The sequence below is a fragment of the Monodelphis domestica genome, chromosome X (assembly GCF_027887165.1).
Source record: "Monodelphis domestica isolate mMonDom1 chromosome X, mMonDom1.pri, whole genome shotgun sequence".
In the NCBI taxonomy this organism is placed as follows: Eukaryota; Metazoa; Chordata; class Mammalia; order Didelphimorphia; family Didelphidae; genus Monodelphis; species Monodelphis domestica.
In genome coordinates, this window is record NC_077235.1 from 44,421,358 (window position 1) to 44,441,119 (window position 19,762).

At 43.6% G+C, this 19,762-nt stretch overlaps 1 protein-coding gene across 3 annotated transcripts in view; it reads left to right on the forward strand.

Annotated features, from left to right (window-relative positions):
• The first annotated feature begins 1,957 nt into the window (after window positions 1-1,957).
• Window positions 1,958-19,762, forward strand: part of MCF2 (MCF.2 cell line derived transforming sequence) — a 137,694-nt gene continuing 119,889 nt past the window's right edge. Inside the window, exons 1-2 of one of the 3 annotated variants that reach the window (XM_056809622.1) lie at window positions 1,958-2,117; window positions 2,290-2,467. In XM_056809622.1, coding sequence (XP_056665600.1) covers window positions 2,305-2,467 — 163 coding nt within the window. In that variant the 5' untranslated portion in view covers window positions 1,958-2,117; window positions 2,290-2,304. The remainder of the gene's footprint in view (window positions 2,118-2,289; window positions 2,468-19,762) is intronic. The other 2 variants (XM_056809627.1, XM_056809623.1) reach the window with 2 other exon arrangements.

Here is a 19,762-nt window from a genome sequence, read left to right on the forward strand (position 1 = left end):
AAGTTCCTTTCTTTCTCTGGCCTTCAGGCTCCTCTTCTGTCATTGGAAGGGGTTGACCTTGGCTCCCATGAACCTGTTTCAGCTCCCAATCTCATCCTCTGATCCTACTGGATTCACAGACCTGAACAAAAATGATGAGGATGTTGGGAAGGCTTCCTGGAGGAGTCAGCATTTGAGTCTTTTGCTAATACATCTGAGGTTCCTGTTACAAGGGAGGAGCAAGTACTTTGATGACTTTCCACTTTGAGGCCAAGTCGAATCCCAGATTGTCAGGGCTGGAAGGAATCTCAGGAGACCATCCCATCCTATTCCTTCTTTATTTGGCCGATGGAGAAACTGAGGCCTGGGCAGGGGGAGCTAGCAAAGCCAGGAGAGCCAGAAGAGTGGCTTTCCACTCTACACTCCTCATTAGAAAGAATTTTTTGCTCTCCCTTGTGATTGTTTTCCCCTGCATCCCCCCTCTCTAGCCATCAATCAATGACTCCCCCAGAGAGATATTAAAATACACACTTGAAAAGGTTGGCCTATACGCCATCTGTTCACTAGCTTGACAGAGATTATTTAAAAGGGTAAAGGTTGAAGGAAGAAGGGCTCCTTACCGTTTAAGCCAGGTTTGGGAGGCATCCCTATATGAAAGCTGATTCAATTTCAGCTCCCTCCCCTCCAACTCCCCTTATCAAATGCAATCTGAAGCTGCAGTGTGATGAAAGTGGAAAGTAGTAGATTTGTAGTCTTAGGACCTGGGTTCGAATGCCAACCATGCCCCATCCTAACTGTGTGACCTTGGGCAAGTCCCTTAACGACTTAGTCCCCCCCCCCCAAGTCTTATCCTTTGTGAAGTAAAAGTTAAACTGGATGTCCTCCAAGGTCCCTTACCAGCCCTGGATAGAGGATTCTGGGAACTCTTTCTGCCAAGGCAGTTTTATCTCCATCTTTACCCATATTGCCCTGTGCCAAAATGGGAGCTGCTCTTTGTTCATTTGCCTTCCCCTGGGTTTTTGGAGCTGGTCCTTCCTTTCATCCCCTGTGTCTCCGAAGGACCCGGCAGCCTGGGCCTCCGGCTCCTAAGCCTGGCCCCAGAAAGTGCTTGGGGGTGGGTGGGGAGGGGAGAGGGGAGGTGATTAATTCTCCAGTCCCCTAATCTCTCAGCCGGTGGCAGGGGGAGAGGAAAGGTTCTTCAAGGCTGGCGTCCAGGTGCTGTGACAGCTCTAACGAAGGGAGACTGTCAGAGCTATGAAGGACCCTATAGAGATCGAGTCCAAGGCCCTCTCCCCCCATTTTACAGACGAAGAAACGGAGTCGCAGAGAGGCGATCTGGTCAGAAGCAGGGCCAGGGCTAGAGCCCAGGTGTCTTGCCTCTTGATTTAGGGTTCTGCCCATGCACCTGGCCTTTTGCCAGGAGTTGGTTTCCCAGCACGCAAGTTACAGAATTGATTTGATGTTCAAGGCCCTCCGAGGATGCGGTAATGGTGGGGAAACCTCGGGCCCTAGGCACCGGGACATCCCTGGACACTCCTCTCTCCTCTATCTCTGTCTGTCTCTGTCTCTGTCTGTCTCTGTCTCTGTCTCTGTCTCTGTCTCTGTCTCTGTCTCTCTCTGTCTCTCTGTCTCTCTGTCTCTCTGTCTGTCTGTCTGTCTGTCTGTCTGTCTCCCCTTCTCTCTTCCTCTCCCTCCGCCCTTCTCCCACGGGGGTGGGGAGCCTGAAGTGGGGTGCTGGCCAGGGTCCCGTCGTCCCCTCCCGTGGGAGCCCCGAACTCTACTCAAGTTTCCCGGGCCGCTGGGGAGGGGGCGCGGAGGGATCGGAGCTTTGCTGGACTTGACCCTCGCACGCGCGAAGCCGGCCCCCCCGCGGGGCGGGGCATCCCCAATTCCCGCCCCCTCCGTAGCTGTCGCCGCCTCCTCCCTGTCCACTTGCTGTTATCAACCCGGGAACCCCGGCCAGGCTGAGACAGTCCCTCGCGGGTGGCAGCAGGAGCAGGCGGCAGCTGTAGCAGTGGCGGTGGCGGTGGCAGAGGCAGAGGCAGAGGCAGAGCGGGCGGCTGCGGCGCGGGGGCGGCGGCGGCGGCTGCGGCCCAGGCGGACGGACGGACTGGCGGACTTAGGCTGGCAGGCGCCAGGTAGGCAGGCAAAGAGGGAGGGAACGGGGCGCTTCGGGACCTCGCTTCGCGGAGGAGGAAGGGTAACCAGCCGGGGGGGGGGGGGGCGGGGCGGAGTGAGATGGGTACCATCCTGCAGTGGACCAGCAGCCACCGCCGCCGCACCTGAGTCTCTTACCGGTTCTCCCGCCAGGCCCACACCTTCTCCATGGACCCCACCGGCAAACCCCGGGGAGCTGCCAACCTGGCTGCGCCGCGAGAAGACGTAGCCCTGACCCTGAACCCCGAGAACATTAAAATCTCCGAGGTGGAGATGGAGTGCTACTACTCTCTGCTGCAAACGGCGGCCCTAATCGAGTCCATCGCTACAAGTAAGGGACCTCCTGCCTCCGTCCCCCTTTCCCATCCCACCCCCTCACCCTCCGCAGCCCTCCAGGCAGCAGTGCTCCTCTTCTGCGCCTGCCTTGCTGTCCGGTGGGATTGGCACAGCGGGCCCCTCCTCCCCCTCCCCCTCCCCAGTTCCTCGGGTTTAAATGCTTAAATGGGTCAGCACAGCTGGAAGCGAGTCTGGGAAGCCCCTCCGGGGCACCCACTTCATTGGCTTCCCCTGTAGTGGCACTACTGGAGAGGGAGAGCACGTGGGCGACGCCGCCACCCCCTGGGCTCTAAGAAGTTCCATGTTTTGTGGGGGATCCCCGCTCCCCGAATGTGGAGGGAGCAGAAACACGTGGGCAGGATTGGGAGTCGGGACCAAGCTCTGGGGCCAGGACCCGGAGGCAGGTGTTGCAGGAGGAGCAGAAAGAGCGGGAGCCCCTCGGCTTGGTGCTGTCCCTGGAACTTGCCAGCTGGACGGATGGTGTGAGTGTGGCTTAGGGACCGTGATAGGGCTGGCCATTAGCCAGTAGTGAGGCTTGCGAGCATCACACAGGCACAGCGGACAGGTGCAGCCTGGGCTGGGGCTGGGGCTGGGGCTGGGGCTGGGGCGGCCGTTCAGAGGAAGCCAGCCCGGGAGGTCAGGATCTGGTCCCCTGGCATTTCTCTGGCTCTCTTGTGGGCTAAGCTAGGAGGGTCCAAAGCAATGGAAAGCGAATCGCAGCCCTCCAGGAGTTGGACACGTATACCCGCAAGCAGAGAGGGGAGGGGGATGAAGGGCCGAAGGGAGGGAGCGGCAGAAGCCTCCTGGAGCGGGGACACTGGGACCGATTCTAGAGGGAAAGCCCGAATCCGCCTGGGAGGGAGAAGCCAGCGGGGCTGGTCCTTAGAGTGAGTGGAAAAGAGGAACGGATGAGGAGGCTGCAAAGGTGGGAAGGATCCTGGTTGTAGAATCCCATCAGTGCCAAGCGAGAGGCTCCTGTTTGATCCTGGAGGCAATAAGCTCATCTTACACTAGCGACAGCCGACAGGACTGGCCCAAGGGCACCAGGATAAGTAAGTTGGCAGAGCTGTGATTTCGCCCAGGTCCTCTGGCTCCAAGTCCAAGTGCGCTGCGGGCGGAGTCTGCCCCGATCCCGGTCGGGAGCCGAGCCAAAGGGTTTCATCCATTTCAGAGGACATGGCAAAAGTCTAGGGCTGAGAGGAGCCTCTTTAGAAAAGGTCCTGAAGACAGCAGGTTTATGCACAGCATCTTCTGGGATGCCAGGCTGGGGAAAGAGGAAACAGTTGCTGTAGCCAGAAAGGGAACCAGTTTGGCATTAGGAAGTCCAGGGTTCAAATCTGACCCCAGATACTTTCCATGCCAAACTCAGGAAGCAACCTGAGCTATTCTTCACCTCTCTGAACCTGTTTCCTCCATGATCTGTTGAAATAGGGATACTAATTGCATCCACCTCACAGGATAGCTGGGAGGATCAGGCAATGAGACTTAGTTAAAGGCTCTGCGCCAGGCGCTGTGCTAAGAAAGGCAAAGGGCTGGTAGCTGGCAAAGCTACTTGTGACCCCCTGAATGGAGCGCAGTGCTGTTCCCCGGCTGGAATCCTGGGTGGGCTTCCTTCTGTTCATTTCCTTTCGAAAGGCTTTGCAGATTCCCCGGGCTGTCAACACTGTCTCCTTGGTGTAACCCAGTAGTGTAGACCTTATTTATATGGATATTGACTTAGAGCCCTTCCCACTCTCTCTCCTGGCTAGGAGAGGAAACTCAAACCCAGGGCCGGGTCCCAAACACATAATGAATGGCAGGGACAAGCTACACACTCAGCTCCCCCACCTTCCACTTCCATGCTCTCTGAAGCAGAATGGAAGGACCTGGGGCTGGCTTTTTCTTTTGTCTGGTTGCTAACAGCCTTTACCGCCCCCCCCCCAGGGAAGAGAGGACCCCAGAGAGACTCTAAGGACTAATCTTCCCAGAGAGTCTCCCAGATCACTGAGGTGCAGTGACTTGCACAGGGTGAAACAGCCAGTAGGTTTCAGAGGCACAGCTTGGACCTCCATCTTCCTGATGCCCCAAAAGCTAACTCTCAGTCTCCTACAGTACACCCTCTCATGTGACACACAGTAGGTGCTTAGTAAACATTTGTTGGTTTGAATTGTCCAGTATCCCTCAGGCCCTGGCCTCCGGTGCTGAGTCCTTTGGGGTTTTGTTCAAGTCTATCTCTTGGAGACTCCTCAGATCCTAGAAAATCTCAGCCGGGGGAGGGGAAGAAGGTCACAGGGTTAAGGGCTGTTCATTCATTAAGGAGGGTTCTGCTGGGCAGCACAGGTCAACATTTCTCCATTTCAGAAGGATGGAGAGCACACAGTCTGTCTTCCCCCTTATACCAGGTTGTCTAATGGCCCTTCCCTTTTAATGCTAAAAATGCTACTTTAAGCTAAAGGATGGAAATGTCTGTCCCTTCCTCTATTTACAAAATGGTTCATCTGATGAACTCTGGAAGGAAAACAGCCAGGTCAAGCTTAGTGGGGGGTTTTCTTCTTTAAATCCTACGTTCCAGCTTAGAATCAATACTGTTTATTGGTTCCAAGGCAAAAAAGCAGCAAGGGCTAGGTAGGCAGTGGGGAACGGGGGAAAGGATTTGCTCAGGATCAAATAGCTAGGAGGTGTCTGAGGCTAGTTTCGAACCCAGGATCTCCCATGTCCAAGCCTGGATCTCTATCCAGTAAGCCACCTAGTTGCCCCTGCTTCATTATTTTTGAAAATCTAACCCTTTCAAAATACAGCCATTCCAAGGCCTAGTTCTCAGTTTAGTTTGTTTTGCTACTTGGTTTTCATGACAATCAAAGAAATGACTGAAGAAATGGATATCTTATACCTGAAAGCAGAGAAAGTTCCCCACTCTGGCTACACAGGCCTTTTCCTAACTGTGAATCCGGATCTTCTTCTGCTTGGCAGACCAGTGACTTTTAGGCTCTGTAGTGTGTGCTGTTTGAGCAGAACCTTCACAGAGGACTCTTCATTGCTGGACTCCCCTCGCCCTTCAAAGAAAACTGCAGGCCAGAGCAGGCCTAGAATCGGCCCCTTTCTGTGCCATCATTGATGCTGTTTTTCTTTGTTCCTTATCTCAGAGATCAGAGGCCAGAGAGTTTGTTCTTGACCTAGGAGCCCTGGATCCCCAAGGGGCTGGGGAGAGATAGCAGGGGATTCCCAACTTGAAGGGTGGAGAAAAGCTGACCTCCCCACTTTGACTCATCCCGGACTAAAGTCTAGCAATTTAAAAACGTTACTCGGAGAAAGAGTCCATAGGCTTGGGCAGATCACCAAAAGGTGGGGCACGAGCCCAAACCAGTCACAGCTTGTTGACTTAACAAATAGTAGAGACCACATAAAGCCAGAACTTTAGTTTGTATACAGAATCTCGTCTGCCTGACACTCTGCCCACTCCACCACCCGCTGCCCCATCCGCTCCTCTAGGTTGGGCTTATTTGATCCTTCCCTAGACTCCTCGGATTTGTCTGTTCTCATTACATGATAATATTTGATCCCCATTCATTTGGTTAGCAGGTCCCGGATCAATGGGCAGCCCTCTTGGACTTCTAGTTACAATAATAAGTCTGGGCATTTCCTTGTAAGAGGACAACTCAGACCGGTTATTGTTTTTTTTAAAGAATATTTTATCTTTAATTTATTTAAATTTAAATTTTATATTATAGTATAGTATAAGACAGTATAACATTATATTACAGTATAGTATAATAGGTATATTATATTATAGTATAGTATAGCATAGTACAGTATATCATATTATAGTATAGGACAGTATAGCATATTATAGTATAGTATAATATAGTATAAGACAGTATAACATTATATTATAGTATAGTATAATAGGTATATTATATTATAGTATAGTATAGCATAGTACAGTATATCATATTATAGTATAGGACAGTATAGCATATTATAGTATAGTATAATATAGTATAAGACAGTATAACATTATATTATAGTATAGTATAATAGGTATATTATATTATAGTATAGTATAGCATAGTACAGTATATCATATTATAGTATAGGACAGTATAGCATATTATAGTATAGTATAGTATAGTATAGTATAGTATAGTATAAGACAGTATAACATTATATTACAGTATAGTATAATAGGTATATTATATTATAGTATAGTATAGCATAGTACAGTATATCATATTATAGTATAGGACAGTATAGCATATTATAGTATAGTATAATATAGTATAAGACAGTATAACATTATATTATAGTATAGTATAATAGGTATATTATATTATAGTATAGTATAGCATAGTACAGTATATCATATTATAGTATAGGACAGTATAGCATATTATAGTATAGTATAGTATAGTATAGTATAGTATAGTATAAGACAGTATAACATTATATTACAGTATAGTATAATAGGTATATTATATTATAGTATAGTATAGCATAGTACAGTATATCATATTATAGTATAGGACAGTATAGCATATTATAGTATAGTATAATATAGTATAAGACAGTATAACATTATATTATAGTATAGTATAATAGGTATATTATATTATAGTATAGTATAGCATAGTACAGTATATCATATTATAGTATAGGACAGTATAGCATATTATAGTATAGTATAGTATAGTATAGTATAGTATAGTATAGTATAGTATAGTATAAGACAGTATAACATTATATTACAGTATAGTATAATAGGTATATTATATTATAGTATAGTATAGCATAGTACAGTATATCATATTATAGTATAGGACAGTATAGCATATTATAGTATAGTATAATATAGTATAAGACAGTATAACATTATATTATAGTATAGTATAATAGGTATATTATATTATAGTATAGTATAGCATAGTACAGTATATCATATTATAGTATAGGACAGTATAGCATATTATAGTATAGTATAGTATAGTATAGTATAGTATAGTATAGTATAGTATAGTATAGTATAGTATAAGACAGTATAACATTATATTACAGTATAGTATAATAGGTATATTATATTATAGTATAGTATAGCATAGTACAGTATATCATATTATAGTATAGGACAGTATAGCATATTATAGTATAGTATAATATAGTATAAGACAGTATAACATTATATTATAGTATAGTATAATAGGTATATTATATTATAGTATAGTATAGCATAGTACAGTATATCATATTATAGTATAGGACAGTATAGCATATTATAGTATAGTATAGTATAGTATAGTATAGTATAGTATAGTATAGTATAAGACAGTATAACATTATATTACAGTATAGTATAATAGGTATATTATATTATAGTATAGTATAGCATAGTACAGTATATCATATTATAGTATAGGACAGTATAGTATAGTATAGTATAGTATAGTATAGTATAGTATAGTATAGTATAGTATAGCATAGTATAGTATAGTATAGTATAGTATAGTACAGTATAGTATAGTATACTATTATATTACAGTATAGTATAATAGGTATATTATATTATAGTATAGTATAGCATAGTACAGTATATCATATTATCGTATAGGACAGTATAGCATATTATATTACAGTATAGTATAATAGGTATATTATAGTATAGCATATTATAGTATAACATATGATATAGTATAGTACAGTATAACATATCATATTATAGTATGGTACAGTATACTATATTACAGCATATTATAGTATAATATGTCATGTTATATTATATGATACATCATAACACATTCTAGTATAGGATATCATGTCAGGTTATATTATTTTATATTATATTTATTTTATTTAAATGACAAATTTTCACCTAAGTTTTCCAAAGTCATATGCCTTATGTTGCCTCCTTCCCTCCTTCCCTCTCCCTCCCACAGTTGATGAGCACTTCACAGATGAGTTTCAAATGCAAGTCACAATAACCAGTGATATCCACCTGATTCTGAATTCTGTATCTATTACTGATTATTTCCCCTTGGGCAAGTAACTCTACTTTCTGAACCTCATTTGGGTCTCTATAAAATGTGGATATTGGGAAGCAGTGAGACTGAAGAGCAGCGAGAGCTAGCCATAGATTTAGGAACTTTTAGAGAGGGATTCTAATCCATACTCTCTCTAGTGGTATGACCAAGGAGAAGTCATTTACCTGCTTGTAACCTCAGTTGGGTCCACAGTACTTTGTGTGACTCTTGCTAGGTTTCTCTGAGTTCTTTATTCCTGTACAAGGTACCATATTGTATAGGACTGTGATAAAGTACTGAGAGGTTAGTAATGATGGTCAAGTGCTTTGTGTATTTAATAGGTTAGTAGTTAAAGAATATAATTGGGGGCAGCTGGGTGGCTCAGTGGATTGAGAGCCAGGCCTAGAGACAGAAGGTCCTGGGTTCAAATTTGGCCTCAGCCACTTCCCAGCTATGTGACTCTGGGTAAGTCCCTTCACCCCCATTGCCTAGCCCTGACCACTCTTCTGCCTTGGAATCAATAAGATGGAAGGTAAGGGTTTAAAAAAAAAAAGAATATAATTTTGGGGAGCAACAAACACCTGGAGACAAAAAGGCCACCCAACCTCCCCAATTAAATTCATTAACTCTTAATATGGATATCAGCTAGGTAGCTAGGTGAATTTGAGCCTAAGGGGTCTTGGGTTCAAATTTAGCTTTAGCCACTTCCTAACTGTGTGACTTACCCCCCATTGCCTAGCCCTTACTACTTATCTGCTCTGGAACCAATACCTAATATTGATTTTTATATGGAAGATAAGGGTGAAAAGTACTTGACTAAACCAATGATGGTATGTGATATGAAATAATGAATACTAGCCACTCACAGAAATTTTTTTAAAATTTAATTAATTAAAAATATTTTTTATGGTTACATGAATCATGTTCTTTCCCTCCCCTCTCCCAAAGCCAATGAGCAATTCCCCTGGGTTTTACATGTGTCATTGATCAAGACCTATTTCCATATTATTGATATTTGCATTAGGGTGATCACTTAGAATTTACATCCCCAATCCTATCCCCATCAAACCATGTGATCAAGCAGTTGTTTTTTTCTTCTGTGTTTCTGCTCCCACAGTTCTTTCTCTGGCTGTGGATAGTGTCCTTTCTCATAAGTCTCTCAGAATTGTCTTGGATCATTGCACTGCTGCTAGTAGAGAAGTTCATTACATTTGATGCTGCCACAGTGTAAAATGTTCTCCTGGTTCTGCTCCTCTCGCTCTGCATCAATTCCTGGAGGTTGTTCCAGTTCACATGGAATTCCTCCACTTTATTGCTCCTTTGAATACAATAGTATTCCATCACCAACAGATACCACAATTTGTTCAGCCATTCCCCAACTGAAGGGCATCCCATCATTTTCCAATTTTTGGCCACCACAAAGAGCACAGCTATGAATATTTTTGTACATGTCTTTCCTTCTTATCTCTTTGGGGTACAAACCTAGCAGTGGTATAGCTGGACCAAAGGGCAGACAGTCTTTCAGCTCCCTTTGGGCATGGCTCCAAATTGCCTTCCAGAATGGTTGGATAAATTCACCGCTCCACCAGCAATGCATTAGTGTCCCAACTTTGCCACATCCCCTCCAACATTCATTACTTTCCTTTGCTGTCATGTTAGCCAATTTGCTAGGTGTGAGATGGTACCTCAGAGTTGTTTTGATTTGCATTTCTCTGATTATAAGAAATTTAGAACACTTTTTCATGTGCTTATTGATAGTTTTGATTTCTTTATCTGAAAACTGCCTATTCATGTCCCTTGACCATTTATCAATTGGAGAATGGCTTGATTTTTTTTGTACAATTGATTTAGCTCTTTAAAAATTTGAATAATTAGACCTTTGTCAGAGGTTTATGTTATAAATATTTTTTTCCAATTTGTTGCTTCCCTTCTAATTTTGGATGCATTAGTTTTGTTTGTACAAAACCTTTTTAATTTAATGTAATCAAAATTATTCATTTTACATCTTGTAATGCTCTCTATTTTTGCTTGGTCTTAAATTCTTTCCTTTCCCAATGGTCTGACAAGTATACTATTTTATATTAACCTAATTTACTTATAGTGTCCTTCTTTATATTCATGTCATTCACTCATTCTGAATTTATCTTGGTGTAGGGTGTGAGATGTTGATCTAAATCTTATTTCTCCCATACTGTTTTTCAATTTTCCCAGCAGTTTTTGTCAAATAGTGAGTTCTTGTCCCAAAAGCTGGGATCTTTGGGTTTATTGTGTATTATATTGCTGAGGTCACTTAATCCAAGACTATTCCACTGGTCCTCCTCTCTGTCTGTACCATATTGTTTTGATAACCACTGCTTTATAGTATAGTTTCAGATCTGGGACTGCAAGGCCCCCCTCCTTCACATTTTTTTCATTATTTCCCTGGATATCCTTTATCTTTTGTTCTTCCAAATGAACTTTGTTATAATTTTTCTAATTCAGTAAAAAAGTTTTTTGGTAGTTCAATGGGTATAGCACTAAATAAGTTAATTAAATTGGGCAGGATGGTCATTTTTATTATGTTAGCTCGTCCCACCCATGAGCAATCAATGTTTTTCCAATTGTTTAGATCGAGTTTTAATTGTGTGGAGAGTGTTTTGTAGTTGTGTTCATATAGATCCTGTGTTTGTCTCAGCAGATGGATTCCTGAATATTTTATATTGTCTAGGGTGATTTTAAATGGAATTTCCCTTTCTAACTCTTGCTGCTGAGATGTGTTGGAGATATATAGAAATGCTGATGACTTATGCGGGTTTATTTTGTATCCTGTTGATTATTTCCGCTAGCTTTTTAGTTGATTCTCTAGGCACTCATAGAAATTTAGAAAGACTAGGAACTGATGAGGAGTGAAGTAAGTAGATCCATGAAAACAATATACTCTGTGGTTTGAACAGTGTACATGAAAACAGAAACAACTCATTCCAATGATCAAGCTTGGCCCAGGAGAGGAGATGAACAAATTCGCCTCCCTCTTTCCTTCCCTCCCACTTGCCATAGTGGTAGTGGGGCAGAGACTATTTCTCTATACCTGAGAACATTCCATGTACTAGTAGATTTGGTTGGTGTGTTGATGGGCTTCGCTGAACTGTCCTCTCCCCCTTCTCTTTTATTCTTGTTATAAGAGATGGCTCAAGGGGTAGGGAAGGAGAAAGATATATTTGGAAGTGAAGGTGATGTAAAACTAGAAGATAACTTTGAAAGTTATTTTTAAAGGATTAATGCTTATAAAGTGCTTTGTAAAGTGTGAATTACTTTCTTTTTTTAAACCCTTACCTTCCACCTTAGAACCTGGTTTTAAGGCAGGAGAATGTTATGGGCTAGGTCATGGGGGTTAAGTGACTTGCCCAGGGTCACACAGCTAGGGAGTATCTGAGGCCATATTGGAACTTGGGACCTCGTGTCTCTAAGACTGGCTCTCAATCCACTGAGCCACTTAGTTGCCCAACTGTGAATTACTTTCTGAATGTCAGCTGTTAGGCTTATAGCCCTTGGAGGTTGTCTTGTTCAACCTTCTGATGTCATAGATGAGGAAAATGGGACCCAAAGAGAGAAAGTAATTGGTCAGGGTCATGAAGAGTCAGCATTTGAACCCAGGCCTTCTGACTTCAACTTTAGTGCCCTCTCTGCTCCATCACAAAAGAGTAGAACTGGAAGGGGCCTTAGGAACCCTGGGAAAGTAGCTTTCCAGCCCCCTTATTTTGCAGAGGAGAGAGAAAATTGTGGCCCATGTTTACTCAGATCTGGAGTGTCAGAGCTGAGGCCAGCTCCCACGTAGCTGTTCTCATAAGTGTTCCACTCCAGCAACTAATTGTTAAGTAGCCATTTTCCTGGAATTTCTCCCCTTTTGAATACCCTTAGTAATCACTTATCCTTATTATGAGAGCAGCAGATCACGAAAAGGGAGCCACGTGTTTATGATCAAATTACCTTCAGACGTGGCCCTTGGAAAGTGGACTTAAATGAAGATCTCTCTCCCCTACATCTAGATGCACCTATTTCTTTATCTGAAGGTAAAGGACAAATTCGAGACCTTCTGCTTCCTGTACAGTCGGGAAAACAGGAACAAACTCTAGTGACCTTAGAGAAGGGATTCTTCCTTATTTCCTGAGGGAGAGTGCTCTGTGCTGCAGCAGGTTAGAAACTGGAGCCGGTAGTAGAAAAGCACTTAAAGCACCGTTCCAACATTCAGTGTGGCTTTAATGTGGCATGCTTGGGACACGGGAGCATCGGATTTTTCGGGCTTCACTGTGGAATGAGCTATGTAAAGTGGGAGACCTGGGGTGAAGTTCTTTCTCAGATGCTAACTAGCTGTGCAGCCTTGGGCACACCACTGGAGCTTCCTTGTCTGGAAAGTGAGGCTACTAAGACTCCCCCTCCAAACCCACATGGGGAAGATCAGATGAGATAATAAATGGAAAATGCTTTCAGATTTTCTTTTTGTTGAATTTTGTAGTATCTCCATTTTCCGTATGCCTTTGAAATCCCCAAACTTTGAAAAGAATGTAAACTGGGGGCAGCTGGGGGGCTCAGTGGATGGAGAGCCAGGCCTAGAGACGGGAGGTCCTGGGTTCCCAATCTAGTCTTGGGCACTTCCCAGCTGTGTGACCCTGGGCAAGTCACTTCACCCCCATTGCCTTAGCCTTTACCGCTCTTCTGCCTTGAAACCATTTAAAATGGAAGGTGAGGGCAAAGAAAATATACTGCGTGTTTCTCTATCATCTGCCACAGAAGTCTTTCAGTCTTTCTCTGAATGCTCACTGGGTGAGTACAGTGCCCTGTGGATTACTCAGGTTCATAAATATTACTTACCTTCTGTGCACAAGGCACTGGGGTATAAAGCCAGTAAGTGACTCAGGCCTTTCTTTTTTTTTCAAACCCTTACCTTCTGTCTTGGAGCTGGGTATTGGTTCCAAGGCAGAAGAGTGTTAAGGGCTAGGCAATGGGGATGAAGGGACTTGTCCAGGGTCACAGAGCTGGGAAGTTTCTGAGGTCATATTTGAACCCAGGACCTCCCATCTCTAAGCCTCGCTCTCAATCCACTGAGCCACCCAGTTGCCCTCAAAACACAGAAGACTTAGGTCTTTCTTGTCCTTAGGGAATGTCCATTTTATTCATGTGGGTGGGGTGAGATGAGGATGAAAGGGCTATGCCATAGACACAAATAAATCTATCATCCACAGGGCAAACAAGAGACCCCAAATGTGCCAGAAATTTTTGAAGAAGGAGAAAGGGATTTCACTTAGAAGAGCAAGAAGGACTTTTCAGCTTAGTAGGCATCTGATTAAGGCCTTGAGAAAAGCAAAAAAGAGGGAAGAAGGGAAGTGTCCCAGGCATGTGGACCTACAGTGGAGAACACATTGGAAAGTTCAGACAAGCTTGTGTGTGGAGATCTTGCCACTCAAGATTAAGGGCATTTTATTTGGTCCTCTGGGTAGTAGGGAGCCAGTGAAGAATGTTGAAAGAGACATTATCTTATGATTAGGAAGGTTATTTTGGGGAGAATGGCCTAGGGAGGAGAGACTGACTAGAGGCTGGGAGTCAGGAGGCTATTTTAATACTCTAGGCCAGCATTGGCGAAGACATGTGTAAGGTAAAAATTAGGGGTTATTGACTGAATATATTATACTAGTGGTTGCCAGGGATTAATTCAATCCCAATAAAATAATCAAGTCAGTTTGGGATTTTTTTTGGTGGTTTAATTACAATAGAGGGAAGAAATTAAGAAGAAGAGAGAAAGAGGAAAGATAGTTTAAACTGCTCCAGCCTGAGCTGAGCCAGGCAGGAGTTCAGAGGCCTTGGCTAAGGGGCCTTCTCAATCTGCCAGCCATGAGGCCTCCTCCAAGATGAGGGGTCTCCTAGGAGGATAGCTCTTTAGGAGGTAAAGGAAAGGAGGAATCAGCCTAACCCACTCACCAAGCATGCTAAGAATGCCGCCACCTGCTCCCTACACTTGCCGAGCCCAATGTCTCCATGAGAGAGAGGCCGGATAGAGGAAGTGATGCAAAATATATAGACAGTTCTTTCCTCTTATCCTCAAATTATTGTAATTTCATAGCTGGTATGTTTACAAGACCCACTGGAGAGACTAGTCTTCCGTGGGTCTCAGGGGCAAATGTATAAATGGAGATTTTGAACCTTAGACTTCATTATCCAGAAGTCCTTGGTATTTCCCAGAATTCTGTATAATCTCTCCTCTGTTGTCAAGATCATGTTATTGGTATTTAACTGGCAGTAACGCCTACTGCATGCTCTCTTCTTGTATGATATAATATCAGCATTGATGGTGGTAAGGTGGGGATGGCTGAAATGGCTACCCAACCATGGGAACATGCTTTTTATTTTGTATCCTCTTTATTCCTTGATTTCTAATGATCCTTAATAAACCTCATAAAATATAGTATTTTCATTATTAAGATATAATTTTAAATTTTACATATGGCAACTGTGCAGAGTGGGCACTTGGGGAGCTGCTCCGTTCTCCCTCTTCCCAGCTCCCAAGGACATTTTTTCACACCACATCCCTCTGTTCAGCCACCCAAAGTAAGTACTTCCTCCCTCAGGTCTCTCTGGCAATCTGGGGGCTCATAGACAGCTTGAATTTGCCCTCTGGGCACACAAACACTAAAAAGGTTCCCCACTGAGGCTAGGCAGAGGGTATGAAGGGCCTGGCCCACAGCAGGAGACAGATGCAAGTGAAGATGGGAAGTTAGGATTAATGGAAGCTGGTATATATTTGAACACTGAGGAGTATGGGAAAGAGGAGAGAGAAGATGGGTCCAGGGTTCCAAGCCTGGATTGGCCTGGGCACTACCCCACGCTTCTAGGTTCTAGAAATACCACCGCCACTGAAATGTTTTATTGTTCAAGGGGTCTCTGATCTCATGGATGTGGCTATTCCATCCAGCGACGCTGATTTCAGTTCGTCTCTTACTGGCCATAACATGGTTTACTTCCTTGAAAATCTGCGTTGCTTTTTTACTAGATGAATTACTAAGAACAATCTCTCTTTCCTAGTATAGCCTAATCTAATTACCAATTTTAGCCATTGAAAGAAAGATCAGACCGAACCCTTTGTCGTTCCTGTAAGTGCTTCATGGCTTTAACAGGCATGGCTCGCAATTCTTAGAAATTACCCCAATATACTCTAACTTACTTTACAGATAAATGCTCTTGTTCCCATATATGAAGGTTCCTACTTGGATTTCCCTCTTCTACTAACCAAGTCAGGCAGTTCTCCCCAGTGGAGAAACTGAGGAAAGGCTTCAGATAGACATTGCTTCAGAATAGATAGAGTCAGGCCAGACCTGGGTTTGAATTCCACCTTTGACAGGCACTAGCATTGTGACTGTGGGCAAGTCATTTCCCCTCTTCTCAGCTTCTGTAAAAGCAAAATTCCCAGGCTTATATCTATTTTGCAGAGTTTTTCTTGGGGCTCTTTGAGCCTCAGTTTTCCTGTCTGCAAAAGGGAGACCATGGTAGCACCAAATGTCAGGGTTATTATGAAGTTCAAACAAGATGATGTTTATGATGCACTTTACAAACTTAAAAGGGCTAAACAAGGCTCAGTTATTATAAGATGAGAATCCCACTCTCTTTAGGAACTGCTGGAAGTGCTGCAGAGCCCTTTCTGTTCCAGCCAGGGCCCTACAACATCCAACTGAGCTTTGGCCAAAGACTCTAAGTACCATCCCTGCTTCTGCCATTTGACAAATGGGACACCTTGATTTCTTGTTGCTTAGATCACTGACAGTAAGTGTGCTGGGACTGGAGGCAGGAAGATCTGAGTTCAAATCCAGCCTCAGATACCTATTAAATATGTGACCATGGGCAAGTCATTTAGCCTGTTAGTCTCAATGATAAAATAGGAATCATAACAGCTCCCACCTTCCTGGGTTTGTTGTGAGCATCTGATGAGATAATATTTGTACATTGCTTAGCACAGTGCCTGGCCCATTTATTTTTATTTTTTAAGGTTTATTCCCTTCCCTTCCCTGCTGGATTCCCTGCTATTGGGAGGTATTCCCCACAGCCCCCAGCTTCCTTTCAAGCTCTCAGGACTGGAGAGCTCAAGGGAGAGCCTTGCTTGTAAATATGGAAAAGCTCTCAGAGCTGTGCAGCCAGATGTTTCTATATCATACCACCTAGAACAGACTGTCATTTGTGCAAGCTGCCTCCGACTGTAAAAGCAAACAACCGGTCATCTTTGCCCACTCTCCCCATAGTAGGATGGAAGCTCCTTGAAGGGAAAAGATTGTGCTTCTCCATTGCATCCCTCCCCACTCTTCTTTGTAACAGGCACTCATGATTCGCCAAATCAAATTGAATTCCTGGGAGGCACAGCTGGATTGCCTTTGTTTCCAGTTTCTTTTGACTTGCTGCAGGATCGATCAAGTGCAACCCCCTTATTTTACCAGTAGAGAAACTGAGGCCAGGTGAAGTTAAGTGATTTACCTAAGGCCTCCTGAAGACTTAATTCAGGGCTGGAATCTAAACCCTGCCCTCTGATTCCAAACCAGCAGTTTTTCCTTTTTCTTAAAGATTATTTTGGAAACTTTGGAAAAAGAATTTTTGACCCCACCACCTTTTCCCAATTTATCTGTCCTCTTTTGTTCTCCTCCTCCTCGTCTTCCTCCTCGTCCTCTTCTTCTTCCTCTTCCCCTTCTCCTTCTCCTTCTCCTTCTCCTTCTCCTTCTCCTTCTCCTTCTCCTTCTCCTTCTCCTTCTCCTTCTCCTTCTCCTTCTCCTTCTCCTTCTCCTTCTCCTTCTTCTTCTTCTTCTTCTTCTTCTTCTTCTTCTTCTTCTTCTTCTTCTTCTTCTTCTTCTTCTTCTTCTTCTTCTTCTTCTTCTTCTTCTTCTTCTTCTTCTTCTTCTTCTTCTTCTTCTTCTTCTTCTTCTTCTTCTTCTTCTTCTTCTTCTTCTTCTTCTTCTCCTCCTTCTCCTCCTTCTCCTCCTTCTCCTCCTTCTCCTCCTTCTCCTCCTTCTCCTTCTTCTCCTTCTTCTCCTTCTTCTCCTTCTTCTCCTTCTTCTCCTCTGTCTCCCTCTCTCACCCTCACCAATGTGTATGTCATTTTCCTGTTTCACCTGATTTTACCAACCTCGAGCTCTTGCCACTGGCCCACATTTCCTCTAGCTGATTTGACAGGTTGTACCTTGCCAGTTCCCAGACCTGATCTTTCAAGTAGTTAAAATTGCTAATTAGATTAGGCTTGGACTAGATGGTCTAGATTGAGATGCAGTATGGTACATCAGAAAAGGACTGGCCTCACGGTCAGAGAGAGAGCCTGGTTTCCACTCCTCACTCTACTATTTACTGGGTAACTTTGGTCAAGTTACTTCCCCTTTCCAGGCCTCAGTTTCCTCATTTATAAAACAAAGGGGTTGAACAAGATCCCAGATCCCTATGATATCTTGAGATCACTTCCAGGTTTATTATTCCATGATTCAGGAGGAGAAAAGGTGATTCCAAGCATGCCTTTTCTTTTTTAAAAAGCTTTACTCTTTCTCTTAGAATTGATAAGCAGAAGGGTAAGAAGGGCTAGGCAGTGGGGGTTAAGTGACTTGCCCAGAGTAACACAGCTAGAAAGTGTCTGAGTCCAGATTTGAACCCAGGACCTCCTGTTTTCAGGCCTGGCTCTCTATCCGTTGTATCACCTAGCTGTGCCTCAATAAGCCCTTTTCTATAACAAAGGAAAAAGAAAAAGAAAAATCAAATGGATGGAAATCATGACTAATTGTTTCAAGTCAAGTCTAAGGCCCCATCTCTTAGTTAACATTCTGCAAAAGGGAAATGGCAAGATGGACCTTAGGAGAATGTAACAGCTTCCTATGGATGAGCAAAATGAGTCATTGATTAAGACATTACAAACAACGTTCAAGATCCTGGGCCTGAGACCATTGTATGGTTGGAGGGTTTCTTGGAGGATGCGCTCCTAACTCCCTACTTCTTCTCTCTGGTCAAGCTTAACCCAGGAGTAAGTGAAATGCCAGGATCAATGGGAGGCCCTGAGCAGAGCTAAACCTTTTCTGTGACTGTCATTAACATCTTAGAGCTATTGAGGCTCTCGAGTGGTCACTATTTCTCTAGAACAATAACAATGAACATTTATTTAATGTTTTAAGGTTTGCTAAGTGCTTTACAGATCTTATCCCCTTTGAACAATTGTGAGATATAAGTGCTCTTATCATCTCCATTTTTTCAGTTGAAGAAACTGAGGCAGTTAGAGGTGAGGTGACCTGCCTAGGGTCACATAGCTAGTGATTTAGTTGAATCAGGATTTGAACTAAGATCTTCTTGGCTCTAGAACCAGTGTTGTGTCCACTGATTAATCTAGCTGCTATTCCTGAGAGTCTTAAACCTGGCAATAGCTAGGGATTGAGCATTTCTTTAAGACTACTCATACCACATCCATCCTTTCCATGGAGAGAGATCATAAAGCTTCTCACTGGAATCCAGTTTGGTGTTAGTGACCCTTAGCAATACCTTGTTTGTTGGGCCCTTGTTCCTTCTCTTCTGGTCTCTGCAATCTAGTTCCGAGATCATCCTGGAGAGAGAACCTGGCTCTCTGCCTTTTCAGAGAGAAGCAGTCTTTTAGTGCTGACATTTTGATAAATATAATCTAGGATGAGAAGTACAGTGGTGTAGAGGATAGGAGACTTGCCCCAGAGTCAGGAGGACTGCCTCTAACACATTCTGACCATGTGACCCTGGGTAAGTCATTTAACCTCTAGGTAACTCTCAACTCTTTAAGACTTGAATCATAGAACAGTTGGCAGTCTATATTTGTAGAGGGAGTTTCTATAGTAGGAGTTATCCATGCCGATGAAATCACAAGTATGGACCAACACACGCCCATTTTCAAATCTCTAGTCTATTAGAGTATAGCTCCAGCTCCTCTTTGAAGTCTTACTCACCACTGCTCCCCTTTATATACCACATGTTCTGACTGTTACGGGTAAATTTATAGTTGGATTGAATATATATTTTTAGTTGGTCGCCAGGGATTTAAATTCTAAATCCCAATGAAATTCTCAAGTCAGAATGGAAATTTATGGTGGTTTATTTACAATAGAAGGAAGAAATTAAGAGAGAGAGAGACAGACAGACAGATAGACAGACAGACAGCTTGGTCTGAACCTGGAAGGAGTTCAGAGACCTCAACCAAGCCTCTCCAGAGGCTAGTGTCTCCAGAAAGCAAGGGAAAGGGAGTCCCAAGAGATGGACTTTTCCAGATGCTGTTGCCTCCAGAAAAGCCCATCTCTTGGAAC